We start from the raw sequence: 13,005 nt of genomic DNA, 5'->3' as shown, positions 1-13,005 counted from the left end.
TGGGGCTCAGGCCCCCACTGAGGGGAATGGGATTCAGGCTAGGCTTGGCTGGCCTCTAGACACGACCACCCAGCCAGCAGCTCTGGGTCTCCGCGTGAGCTAGGATAATTACAGAGACTAAGCTGACCCACTGTGTTAACACACTGAAGGCTGTATACTGTAGATACACAAAAGAACAGACGCAGGCATGCATCGGCATCCACACACACACAAGCTCAAGCACACACACTGAATGTAGTGAATATGTTTCACCCACACACTAACACAGACCAAATCTTCTCCATATTGCAGCTGAAAAGGCTATGAGACCAACTCAAGGAGGAAAAATGGCTGAAGGATATCTTGTTGACACATTAATCAGATACCCTGCGGCAGCTTCAGAGGCAAACTAGCCTCACACAGACAGATAACGTTAGTTTCTGATGCCACACTCACAGGCGCACACAAAGAAGGATTCTCCCATTCTCGCAGCATGACTTTTCAGCAACTTCATAATACGGGCGACCTGTGAGAACGACTAGGGGGGGGGGGGGGGGGGGGGGGGTATGATTCAGAAGTCTCCCTGTCTCACACAACAATCTGACCAAGTCTGAGCCGAACGCCTGACGGCTAACCCAAATATCCAATCAATTAAGATCTGCGAACAGGCCGCACGGGAGCCATGGAGAGGGGGAGCGGGGAGCAGTGCACCCAGAGAATGGACAAGCACATCCGACAGCGCTAGTCTCAACTCTCCCTCCGTATTCTGGCTACGCTTGACAGCTCCTGCTACATCTGGGCTCCTCTCACAGTTTTAGCGCTTATACTATCGCCCACTTACGCAACATAGGGAACTGACTGTTTTCTTCTGATTAAACAACCATGAAGCCGGGGGGGATTTTAAGAAGAATTATCTAAATCCTATCCTGCCAATTAGCCCATCTGCTCTCCCTGTTGTAAAGCCAGACATCTCCCTCTCCCCATGAGGAATAGTTTTAACCTCTCTGTCACAACACCTACAGCCCTAAAACATGTTGAGCCCGGGTTAGTTGATACCCATCGCCACACTTGAACAACTAGACAGTGAAAGGCTAAACCCCACTAATGCTGTCCTTCCCTCTTTGGATGGTCATTTCTACTCCCATGGCAAGCCTCTCCATCTCAATCCCTCTCTGTCCTACTCACCATGAAGAGTAGTCTGTAGAGGAGCCTCCAAGCTGCTGTGGCCTGTCTCTGGGTCCTACAGGCCAGGTTACAGCCTTTCCTATGCAGCCTACCCGACCTGGACGCTGGCATCACGGCTGGACTGGACCTGACCAGTAAAATGGCAATTAGTTGTTCTTGACTGGACAGTACTTGATAGTCCTTATCAGATCCTCACGTTCAGTATTCCCACACTCCGCCTCTATCTCATTAGTGACTGAACCCCCGTCTGTCACGTCTTCCTCCTCCTCCACCAGGCCAGGAGAAGCCTCACTCTACAGAACATCTCACTCTCCAGGGGCCATTTGATGGGAGCTAGCCATTGATCCTGAGTCTAGAGGTTCTGTGAGCGTAGGCATTTGACTAAAAACTGCTGCCCGCACCAATCTGCATATCTATCAATCAGACGGACGAATCGAGCGGACAGTGCGAACGGAGGGGAATTCCTCCCTCGCTCTCTTTTTCTGTCTCTCTCACCCCATCTCTGGTCCACGTGACCCTTGTCAGCTTCCAGAGGGTATAATGCAGAGGCCAAGCTGCCAGTGTCATGCTGCCACAGGCCTGAGGCCTGGCCTCTCAGTACATCAACACAATGAGGACTCTTCTGGTTCGCAAGCCTCACTGTTGCACTGTCACATGGTCAGGAACAGCGGTGTCTGTTCAACAGGCCAGAGGCATTCATCTACACTCACAACACAGGACACGCTGTAGGGAGAAGGAGTGGTCCTCGAATGAACAATTGTGGGTGCTTTTCAATAAAAACATGAGTCCAAGCCTATGTTAAAGAAGCTATGCTTCCTGGTAAACAACATCGTACTGAGGGGTGTCCTGCTGCTGGGTCTGCTGTTTGCAGACAAAGCCGAGTGACAACTAGCTGATTGTTCCAAATCCAATCCAGGACTGGAAGCTTAGGCCTGTGTGGGCAGACCATTCCAACAACAACACAATTAACTAGCCTAACTACGGTCTCAGTATAGAAACAACATATTAGATTCCACTACGTCCCCACCCCTTGTAGTGAACAGCATTCAGAACGCAGCAAAAATGTGTGTCTTAAAAAGGTGTGGATAACTTCACTAAACATTTAGCACTGGAAACATTTGGCTGATATTTATTTGGGTATTGTTCATGTGAAATCCTAGGACGTGTTGACATGGGAGATGTCAGAAGGAGCGGTTTGTGAAGAGGAGCGGTTTGTGAAGAGGAGTCGTTTGTGGAGAGATTACCGGTCCTGCTTGACGTGCCAACAGTGAGATTATCCAGTCTGGTATTTTCCACCCACGGGCAAGGTGTCATTCACACCCTCTTCTGCTCCCTCATACACCCAGTGGCAGCCAAACACATCCAAGAGTCTCCTAATCCAAGGTCAAAAGGCCACTTCAACCCGGCCTCCACTGACATCATATTCAAATAGTACTCAAATACAGTGAGGTTAGAAACAAACACAGCCATAAGACAAACAAGAGCTGTCAAACAGTTGAGATTAAAACAGAGTCATTAAAAGCAGTGTGCTCAGCCTACTTTAAGAGATGAATTGCTTTCAAATTAAAGAAAAGAATCCTCCCGGCGCCAAAAGACTTTCTCTTTAAGAAAATAAACAATCACAAATGGAAAGTCTAAAGTGTAAAGCCAGGGATAAAATATGGGGCGTCCCTCGGGCCGGCTCAGCCCATTGCTCAAAGGAGAGTGTCCTGTCACACCACAGTAAGGCTCTAACAGAGGCTGATTCATCCCTCAGGTTGGGCCTATTGTGCAACGTTGCCATCTGCTTTTTAAAGCTCAATAAGTAAAGAGAGTTTCTCATAAATCAAACAGGGAGGGAGGGCCCCAGTCTTCTATTCCCATTATACGCTTTCTTTTTCATTCTAAACAAATATTATTCCACCGGTTCTTTAGAGTGCGTGGAATACTTCAGAGTACGTCGGAGACTTCAGAGTGCGTGTTTCATGATAAGTCCCCATAGGGGTGTGAGACAAAAAGCATTACACCCCCCCCCCCAGATAACATCAATATCAAATGACAGCAGAGGAAAGGTAGCATAGCAGCAAACCACTTCCCTCAACATGAACCAGGTCCAATCAATTGAAAGCAGTCGGCAGCAGTCAGTGATGGGTAAACCTTCTCCTAGCCACATGACCTGGTGCCCAGATAGTGTTTGCTATCACCCAGCTACATCTGCTACCTACCGCTGGTCCAGAAACCTGCCACAGGGGATGTCTGATACCATCTGACTGAACATCTAGCAGGCTATGGAAAGGACAGACTCTGACATAAAGCAAAAGCATAAAAAAGAAAAGCCAAGTCAACCCTTCAGAGACAGGCTGGACAACCAGTGGACTGAGTAGAATAAATAATACTAGAGAGTAAGAAGAGTGACACAGTGACTCAGTTGTAGCAGCACACCCTCAAGACCTACTGCAGTATGACAGTGAATTGACCATTTCTCCCATGGGGAGCTGCTACATGTACTGTATACAACATACTTAATTATAAACTGGTTGGTTCGAGCCCTGAATGCTGATTGGCTGACAGCCGTGGTATATCAGACTGTATACCACAGGTATGACAAAACATTTATTTGTACTGCTCTAATTACGTTGGTAACCAGTTAATAATAGCAATACGGCACCTCGGGAGTTTGTGGATAAGAACAGCCCTTAGCCATGGTATATTGGCCATATACCACACCCCCTCATACCATGAATACACCGCTCGCGTTGCAAAATAAATGTAGAAATCTATGTTATTCAATTATTGCACCCACACTGCTCCTGCGCGCCAACAAGCGTCTGCGTTGCCACGGGTTAAAATAGAAGCCCTTTCTATTTCTGACGCAGATCACGCTGCAAGTCCTGCCTCTCCCATCTCCTCATTGGTTATACCCATGTGGGTGATTGAAAGACGAACTGTGTAGCCGGTCGTCGTGGTAATACTATGAAAGTTTAGATGCCAATCACCATATAAGTTGAAAGATGAAAAAGCCTGGAAGGAGGAGAGATGACTAGAAACGAGTCGGTTGACCGTTTTATGTGTGGATTAATTGTCGGAGTAGAGGACCATGTGCATTTCAGGTAAAATAACAACTCAATGTTTATATCCCAGGACAAATTAACTAACAGCAAGCTAGCGAAATAGAACAAATTAGCTAGCAAGTGCAAGCTAACTAGCTAAATTGCCATAAATATTTAATGCTTTTCGACCTGTCCCCAAATTAATGTAATTGGTTCAGAGTTTGTTTTGATATTTTAACTTGCATGTCGTGATCACGTTTGGTAGGGGTACAAAATTAATTTATGCACGATGGCGTACGCACGCAGCCGGTTTGGGTTCCGTGTCAGGCCTTATTGCTTAAATTAATCATTAGTAGAGGCAGGTTGGACAAACAGGGAAGTGTCAGCACATAAAAACATTGACACCTACTAACACTATGTGACCTGTCCGAAACATACTAACTAAAATAAACCCTGGTCAAACAACTAGAAAGGACAGTGTTGGGTTACCAGGAGTCCAGTGCGTGGGTCGGGTACCATAGGTTTCTCACAGGCCACACATCCAGCCATGTCGTCCAGCAGCAGGTCCAGCTTGTCTTTAAACAGCTGTCTGAGGGTGAGCAGGGCCGAGCCCAGAAACAGATTCTTCTCCTCGGCCTCACAGCCACCTGACCAAAACCAGCACATGGCCAGCATGGAGCACAGGGCCTGGGCTGGGGACTGGTCCCTGATGAACAGCTGGATCAGGGTGGTGAGGTAGACGCAGGGCCTGGCCTCTTCCTCCTGCTCCTCCGCCACCGCCCCCCTCCTCTCAGCAATCAATCCTCCACCCGGCCCTGAGCCATGGTATAGGGCTGCCATTCCAATGCACACCAGCTCGCCTCTTCTTCTCCTCCTCCGGCGAGCCCTCTAAGCCTCTCTCGATAGGTCTATCCCTCCTCTCCCTCGGTCTCTCTGCATTGGGGCCGCTCCAGACGCTGGGGCAACTTCCCAGCAATAAGCCCAGATTATTAGGCTAGTCACAGCCATATGGTGACTGATAGACTTAGTCATCATCACCGCCACCCACTACACCCCCTCCAATAGGCAGGTCCTGGAGGAGGGACTGGGAACGTCGGAGTTTCCCAAAGAGGAGGTAAGTAGGTGGGAGAAGTTTAACGAGGCTGTAGGTCTTTCTTTCTAGAGTCCATTGGTCTTTGCTGGCTGTTGTGGTTCAAAAGCCGAAAAGAGGAGAGTAGTAATAACGCAGTAATTGGAAAGCATGTCTCACCTCTCACATTCACACAGTTTAAGAACCGAGAACAGAGCAACGTATTTCTTAACGGGTATAGCACCCAAAATCCATGCTGCCATTTACAGTACGCTGCCCAGTCAGTTCCTGTAAGGACCATTTGTGGATTAGGGCTGCCCCCATTTAGTCGACTGGTTGATTGTTCGATAGGATGTTGGTTGACTGAGATTTCTTTAGTCGAGCAGTAGAAAACAAATCATGGTGTACAAGACACTGGTCTGATTGGCGCCTGTCTGAGTGGACTGATCCATTGTGGAGGCCGTGGGGATGGCACAGTCCATCACTCTAAGACATGTGCTACTGAAATTGTATATGGTTATATTACGTAAGAACAATGGTGCAACAAAAATGGCTGTAATTATGTTGCAGCTTCAGCATCAAGCACAGCCCTACAAACACTGTTGATGTGTGGTGGTCGCTGCAGCAGGGAGGAGAGAGAGACAATGGGTGCTAGTCACACAGTCACTCACTGTCCTTTTTTAAACACAGCGCAGCAAGTCTGAGCCAGGCGGCACAATCAAATCAATTGCGGTCGGACTCCCTCTAGTCATTTGTGTGTGTAAATGATTGAATCACACAGTGTGCTTAAAGCATCAGACAAGCTCAGTGAATAGAGCTAAATGTGATTAAAAAACATAGGATGTGTCTATATGGAAAAATGGGACAGCCCTACTTTGGATATTGGCGGCGAGCGAGGCTACAGTAACGGAAGGATGTGGTTACTGCTCTATGCACTGTCAAATCCCTCTTAGTTAAGGGTTGGAGGAAGTTAAGGAGCTTACTCTACTCAGCCAGTTGGGCAAATGGTATGTGTAGCACAACAGCTTCATGCCATTGCCAGCCATTTCATACAGTTGTACAGCTCCTATTGGGAGTTATGAGGTTTACTACACACCTTCACGGAGCTGTAAAACATTACACTGGTATTAATGACTACAACAGCCTGGTGTTACAACAAAAACCGGTAAATGTGGTTTAAAAATAGTTTTTGTTGTGTCATGGTGTAAACAGCGTCGCTGTAGCAGAAGTATCTAGGTGGTATTCTGTGTCAGCTCCCTTAGTCAGGTAGAGGTATGCTGCTGCTGCTGTGTGGGTTGGCCAGGGTGTCAGTCTGCTCCAGGCCAGACTACCCCTTCCCTGGCCTCTCAGATCACCATCCCACCTGTCTACTGGGGGGGGGGGGGGGGGACATGGGACCTACAGTACCATACTACTGGGGGGGGGGGGGGGGGGGGGGGGAAACCAATAGTATTAGCAACAAGTCCCCAAACAACAACAACAACTTGGCAATATGGCAGTGGGGAATCTCATCTGTTGTCAGAGCACTAGGGTAAATACTGAGTTAACTGTGCTTTGGTAGCAGCTGCTCACCGTTTTAATATGAGAAAATTGGAAACCACTAGACCAATTAATCAAAGTCAGTCAGTGTTCCGCGGCAGGCGATTACATGCTGTGACAAGAGGCTTGAAATGAGTCTTTCCTTCCCATCCATCTCCATTCAGTCACAGGCTGGCTGGCAGGCTGCGGTGGGCACTTATTCTGCCTGAAACCCAGGTGATTTTCTACCCATTGACTAGATTGTTTTGTTTCCGCTCCGGGGCACAAACTGACTCTGGTAGTGAGGCGAAATTCCAACCGTTCTTGACAGCTATCAGATTTGCCACAACAAAATCTCACAGTGCTCGCTTTTACTGCATGTACCTATATGTCTCAGTATCTCTCGTTCACACACGCATACGATTGTACAAAACACTCCTCCACACACACACACACACACACACACACACACACACACACACACACACACACACACACACACACACACACACACACACACACACACACACACACACACACACACACACACACACACACACACACACACACACACACACACACACACACACACACAGCCTCCGGTACCTCTCCGCTGGTAGACAAACACTGTGTCCGGTGCAGCAGCAGCAGTCAGAGGTACTGCAGTGCAGATCCCAGTGCAGCGGGACTCATTCTTGTCACTGGGCAAACAGAGCGAGAGCTGAGGAGCCTGTCTTCTCTAATCCACCTCTTCACTGACCTCAGACCTGCTATTACAGAGACTTAACAGAGCCCACTGGGACATACCATGCCTATATGGTTTAGTGTATAGTATCACTGTAATGTATAATGGAACAGTGTATAGGGGCATCACATAGGGAACACATTGACAACCTGCTGTCTACAAGTGCTAGACACAGGGGCACAGGCAAATGGCCAGCCTACATATTCAGTATTTCCAGCCAGTGTTTACAGTCTCGAGAGGGAGATTTTTAGGAGCATCAAACAGCATACAGATCGTTCTCTCTCCTCTGAGCTGCAATGTTACGTTTCAGTCCACTGAAGTGAGGATCATTAAAACCTGGCCCTCCAGATGACTGGTCTCATTAACGCAGCCCAATAATAAAGCTTGGCATAGATACTTTTCCCATCTCTAAATCGGTCGGTTTTATTACCATAATGCAGAAAGATTTCCAACATGACGCATAAATACACTTTAATGACTTAAATAAGTTATTTACATAGAAGAAAAACTGACAATAACAAAAACTCCCTGGAACAAAAATAAACATCAATTGAATCATCACTGGACAGCATCCATTTGCATACTTACAGTAGGAAAAGTGGAGCTGTGATGAAAGCTGAGGTGCACTAGCCGTCACCTAGCCTTTCCCTGCTACAGAGATAACCTAGAGTTCCCCTCCTTGACCTATGGAGTCTATGGAGTCCCAGAACCGAACATGATCACACAACAAACTCTTTCAAATCAAAAAGGTAGGCTTGATTATAAAACGCTTGCCAACAATTATTTAAAGATAGGAAGGAACAACAACCTCCAGACTAATCTACTGTTCTAATTCTAATACCTACAGAGAGAGAGCAGCCCTCACGTCTATTCCCCCTCTATGCCAGGGGTCGAGCCATGGAGCTAGCAGAGGGCCAGGCTTTGAGGTTCAGTACCATGCCTCTGCTGCTTCTATTGAGGGCTAGGACCCAGCATGGCCAACCCTGACTCTGTCATTAAAACTTCCTGCTATTCTGGGTGTCTATCTAGGGTGTTGGGGCCTCAGACAATGACAGAGTGAAGGTTAGTAGCAGGCAGAGGGAGTGTTGACAGTATGGGCGTTAGACTGAGACAAAGGGCCTCTCTCTCGGAGTGTGACAGTAATAAGCTGTCTGTAGACTGAGGCCAGCGTAATTATATAGAGATCTTTAAGGGTGGTGCCAAGACGTCTTCAGCCCCGCTGCCACAGCTGTCCCTGATGAGGGGTGCCAAGCACACATTTTATATATGCACAGCTCACACACTAATTTGCACACATATATACTATTAGGTACACCCATCGAGTACCGGGTCAGACTACCCTTTTGCCTCCGGAACAGCCTGAATTCTTCAGGGCGTGGATTCTACAAGGTGTGGCGTTCAAATGTTGCTCAATTGGTAGCAAAGGACCTAACATGTGCCAGGGAAACATTCCCCAAACCATAACACCCCCGCCACCAGCCTGTACCGTTGACACCAGACAGGATGGGTCCATGGACTCATGATGCTGACATCAAATCCTGACTCTGCCATCAGCATGACGCAACAGAAACCGGGATTCATCGGATCAGGCAAGATTTTTTCCACTCCTCAATTGTCCAGTGTTGGTGATCGCATGCCCACCCGAACAGCTTCTTCTTGTTTTTAGCTGATAGGAGTGGAACCCAGTGTGGTCATCCCATCTGCTGTGTAGGGGGGGGTAGGGTCCCAAAGACCCTCCCCATTATTCATTAAGGGGACCTTAAGATTCATATGCTTGTCTCACTATTGTACTGTTGCCATGTGTCTGAACTCTGCCACCATACGTTGCACAAGCTATCTGTATTAGTCTTTGCGGTTAAGCCCTAGCTGCTGCAAGAGTGTGCTAGGTGTGTGTCTGGTTTTGACATTTTGATCTTGTGTGACAGTGGACAATGCTAATGAATTCAGAGAAGCTACTGTCCTAGGTTACTTTATAAAGGTAACATCAGCTTATTGATACACACATACATTGACGTAGGTGATCACACCACCAGGCAGTGATCACATGTATATAATGAGCTGTGCCTTTAGGTTGGTTGCAGAACTTACTCTGAGAAATACGCATTGTGTTTCTATTGTTAACCTCCGTCTGCAATTGCATTAATAAAGGTTTGATTGATTTACTTAAAGAAGATATTGTCTGATTGCTGATTTCACCAATAAGCCAATGATTGACAAGGAACCTACCCCAACAGCTGCAATAGCCTATCCGTGACAAGGACCGACGAGTTGTGCGTTCCGAGATGCCGTTCTGCACACCACTGTGGTACTGTGCCGTTACTTGCCCGTTTGTGGCCCACCTGTTAGCTTGCAGGATTCTTGCCATTCTCTTTCCCATCAACGAGCTGTTTTCACCCACAGGACTGCCGTTGACTGGATGTCTTTTGGCTTTGTCGCAACCTAGACACTGCCAGGACGCCGGATGTTTCTGAGATACTGGAACCGGCGCACCTGGCACCGATGATCATACCACACTCAAAGTCGCTTAGGTCACTCGTGTTGCCCATTCTAACGTTCAATCGAACAGTAACTGAATGCCTCGATGCCTGTCTGCCTGCTTTATATCGCAAGCCACGGCCACGTGACTCACTGTCTGTAGGAGTGAACCATATTCATGAACGGGGAGGTGTACCTAATAAAGTGTGTAAATTAGTAACTGTGTTTCAAAATTGCTTAGGGCCTGTAGTGTGTTGGTTCATGGTCTCAAAGCTCTTGATTATTCTGTCTCCCCCACTCTGTCTCTAGAGCTCTCCGACTTCCTCTCAGTATGTTTATGCCGACTCATTGAACCCAGTGTGGGCAGTGGCAGCGACGCAGCGTTCATTCAATCTTACCTTGCTGTGTTGTACGGCCCTGTGGCTGTGGCGGGAGTGCTGTAGACTATTCTCCAGCCCAGAGCCTAGGGACTCACCAGGGACCTCTGGCACCAAGGACACATCTGAGGAGAGAGAGACACAGCAATGTTCAGTTTTTTTTTTTGTTAACCATCTTGGCCAATTCATACAAGCACTGCTAAGTGCTGTTGTAGTCGAGGCTAGTCCTGTCACACACCAGTTCCTCTGAGAGGGAGTGATGTTTACAGTTCAGCATCTACTGACCACAGAACAGAAACACTTCTCTAGTAACGGTATACCACGCCATCATAGTTGTGCACGGGTTAGAATGCAGCATTCTAACAACTGTCACAAACATCACAGAGAAGAGGTCTTCCACTAGTCAGACAAGGGAACAAATCCTACAGTTCCCTGTCTGTTGGACGTGGTCTTAGGAGAAAGCTGTTGATAATATACTCCTGTTGTATCTTTCCTGAAAATCCCATTTTGGGAAAGGGCTCAGCCACACGCTGCCCCTGGTTAAAAAGGCACCTGACTGGATGAACTGGGTCCAGATCGGATTACAGTTACTGGGTCTGGTAGGAACATCTACCCTCCCTCCCTGTTTCTAACAAACTCACAGGCTTGTGGGAAATCAACTCAGCACATGAGCACAATCAACGGGCTTGACCTTTTGATTGTATTCCGGGAGATAAAGATTTGGTTAACACTTTACTTGACACCCAGCGTCACAACACGTTATGACACAGTCATAACCAGGTCATAATATGTCATAACAGCTGACATAACATGGTCATAACACTGTCATGACCCATATATTTAGACCTGTCATGAACATATATTTAGACCTGTCATGAACATATATTTAGACCTTTAGACCTATATGTACGGCTGGTTATGACACCTACACAAGAGTGTCAAAACCCACCACACATGGCAACAAAAACACATTACACCATAGCCTATTTGTCAACACTATGTTTATGTTATTTAACATTTTCTGAAATGGACCATATTAAATGTATATTATTGTAATTGTGCACACATTGATGTCAGACATGCACTAAGTAAAGTGACACAGGACGGTCATAATGCTTTATGACAGTGTCATAAAGTGTATTTCCTATAAGTTATTTAAAATATGATGAAACAAACATGACTGTAAATAATTCCTTACAACAACAACAACGGACTTAAGAAGCAACCTAAAACGAGAGGAAACTTCTTGGCAGGGAAAAAACATTTGAACAAACGTTGGTTTTAACCCTCTTATATAGGTGTCATAACCAACCATGCAGTGTACGTCACAACAGGTGTAAATATATGGCTCATGACAGTGTTACAACCATGTTATTTCAGGTTATAACAAGTTATGACTGTCATAACCCTGCCATGCATATCTCAAGTCAATATAACATGTCACAGAACATTTCCAACACACACCAGGGGTGCTGCCTTCTACTATAGAGAGTGGTATAGCGTGATGTTGTCACACTACAGGATGGTTCAGAGTTTACCTCTCATCACCCTCATTAGCCTGACTGGGATAGCACCCCCTCTAGAGGTAGAGGAGGAAACTGCACTCATGTTGCTGGCCTCTATCTCATCTCTCACGAGTGAGTGAGTGAGTGAGTGAGCGAGCGCGAGGGGGGGGGGGTGCGGCACTGTGTAAGATGGTTTTATCGTCAACTAAGTGATAAGCCAGTGGCTACACAGTTTTCAGTAAGTTATGCTGCATGTCATCACCAGTCCTGCAGTGTGAAGTGTTGCCTGTAGTGACACATTTCTGTATTTAACTCTCTCCAGTACAGTGGTTTTCAACTAGTTGACGGCAAGATATTTTATATTATAGAAATTCCGCCAACAACGCAAATGTTGGTCCGCAAGAGATTTTGATGGTGATTCGGTGGTCACCCGGAACAGAAAAGGTTGGGAACTGCTTCTCTAGTACAAACTGTGAGAACTCAACACCCCAAATACTCGAAAGAGAAACCTTCGCAATTCTCATACTCAGAATAAATGAAGCATAATTACATGAAAACCCTATCTGTATAAATAGCATGGTGAGAAATTCCCTCATATTTAACTTGCTGCATGGAAATTCATCCTAATTTCACCATCGAGCAAAACTACACAGTGTTCAAAACATTAGGAACTCTTCCCATTTCATATACTGACCAGGTGAATCCAGGGGAAAGCTACGATCCCTTATTGATGTCACTTGTTAAATCCACTTCAAGCAGTGTAAATGAAGGGGGAAGACAGGTTAAATAAGGATGTTTTAGCCTTGAGACAATTGAGAAATGGATTGTGTATGCGTGCCATTCAGAGGGTGAATGGGCACACAAAACATTTCAGTGCCTCTGAACAGGGTATGGTATTAGGTGCCAGATGAACCGGTTTGAGTGTGTCAAGAACTGCAACGCCACTGGGTTTTTCACGCTCAACAGTTTCCCGTGTGTATCAAGAACGGTCCAACACCCAAAGGACATCCAGCCAAAAGACACAACCGTGGGAAGCATTGGAGTCAACATGGGCCAGCATCCCTGTGGAACGCTTGACACCTTGTAGAGTCCATGCCCCGACGAATTGAGGCTGTTCTGAGGA

The 13,005-nt window shown here is 46.7% G+C and overlaps 1 protein-coding gene across 1 annotated transcript in view; it reads right to left on the bottom strand.

Annotated features, from left to right (window-relative positions):
• The window catches only part of LOC120023131 (T-lymphoma invasion and metastasis-inducing protein 2-like), a 75,341-nt gene that overhangs the window by 22,575 nt on the left and 39,761 nt on the right, over positions 1 to 13,005 (bottom strand). Inside the window, exon 13 of the mRNA XM_038967111.1 lies at positions 10,399 to 10,502. Within this exon, the coding sequence (XP_038823039.1) occupies positions 10,399 to 10,502 (104 nt within the window). The remainder of the gene's footprint in view (positions 1 to 10,398; positions 10,503 to 13,005) is intronic.

The sequence above is a fragment of the Salvelinus namaycush genome, chromosome 28 (genome assembly GCF_016432855.1).
Source record: "Salvelinus namaycush isolate Seneca chromosome 28, SaNama_1.0, whole genome shotgun sequence".
Taxonomy (NCBI): domain Eukaryota; kingdom Metazoa; phylum Chordata; class Actinopteri; order Salmoniformes; family Salmonidae; genus Salvelinus; species Salvelinus namaycush.
Note: the sequence above shows the minus strand (reverse complement) of the source record. Positions and strands in the feature narration are given on the sequence as shown.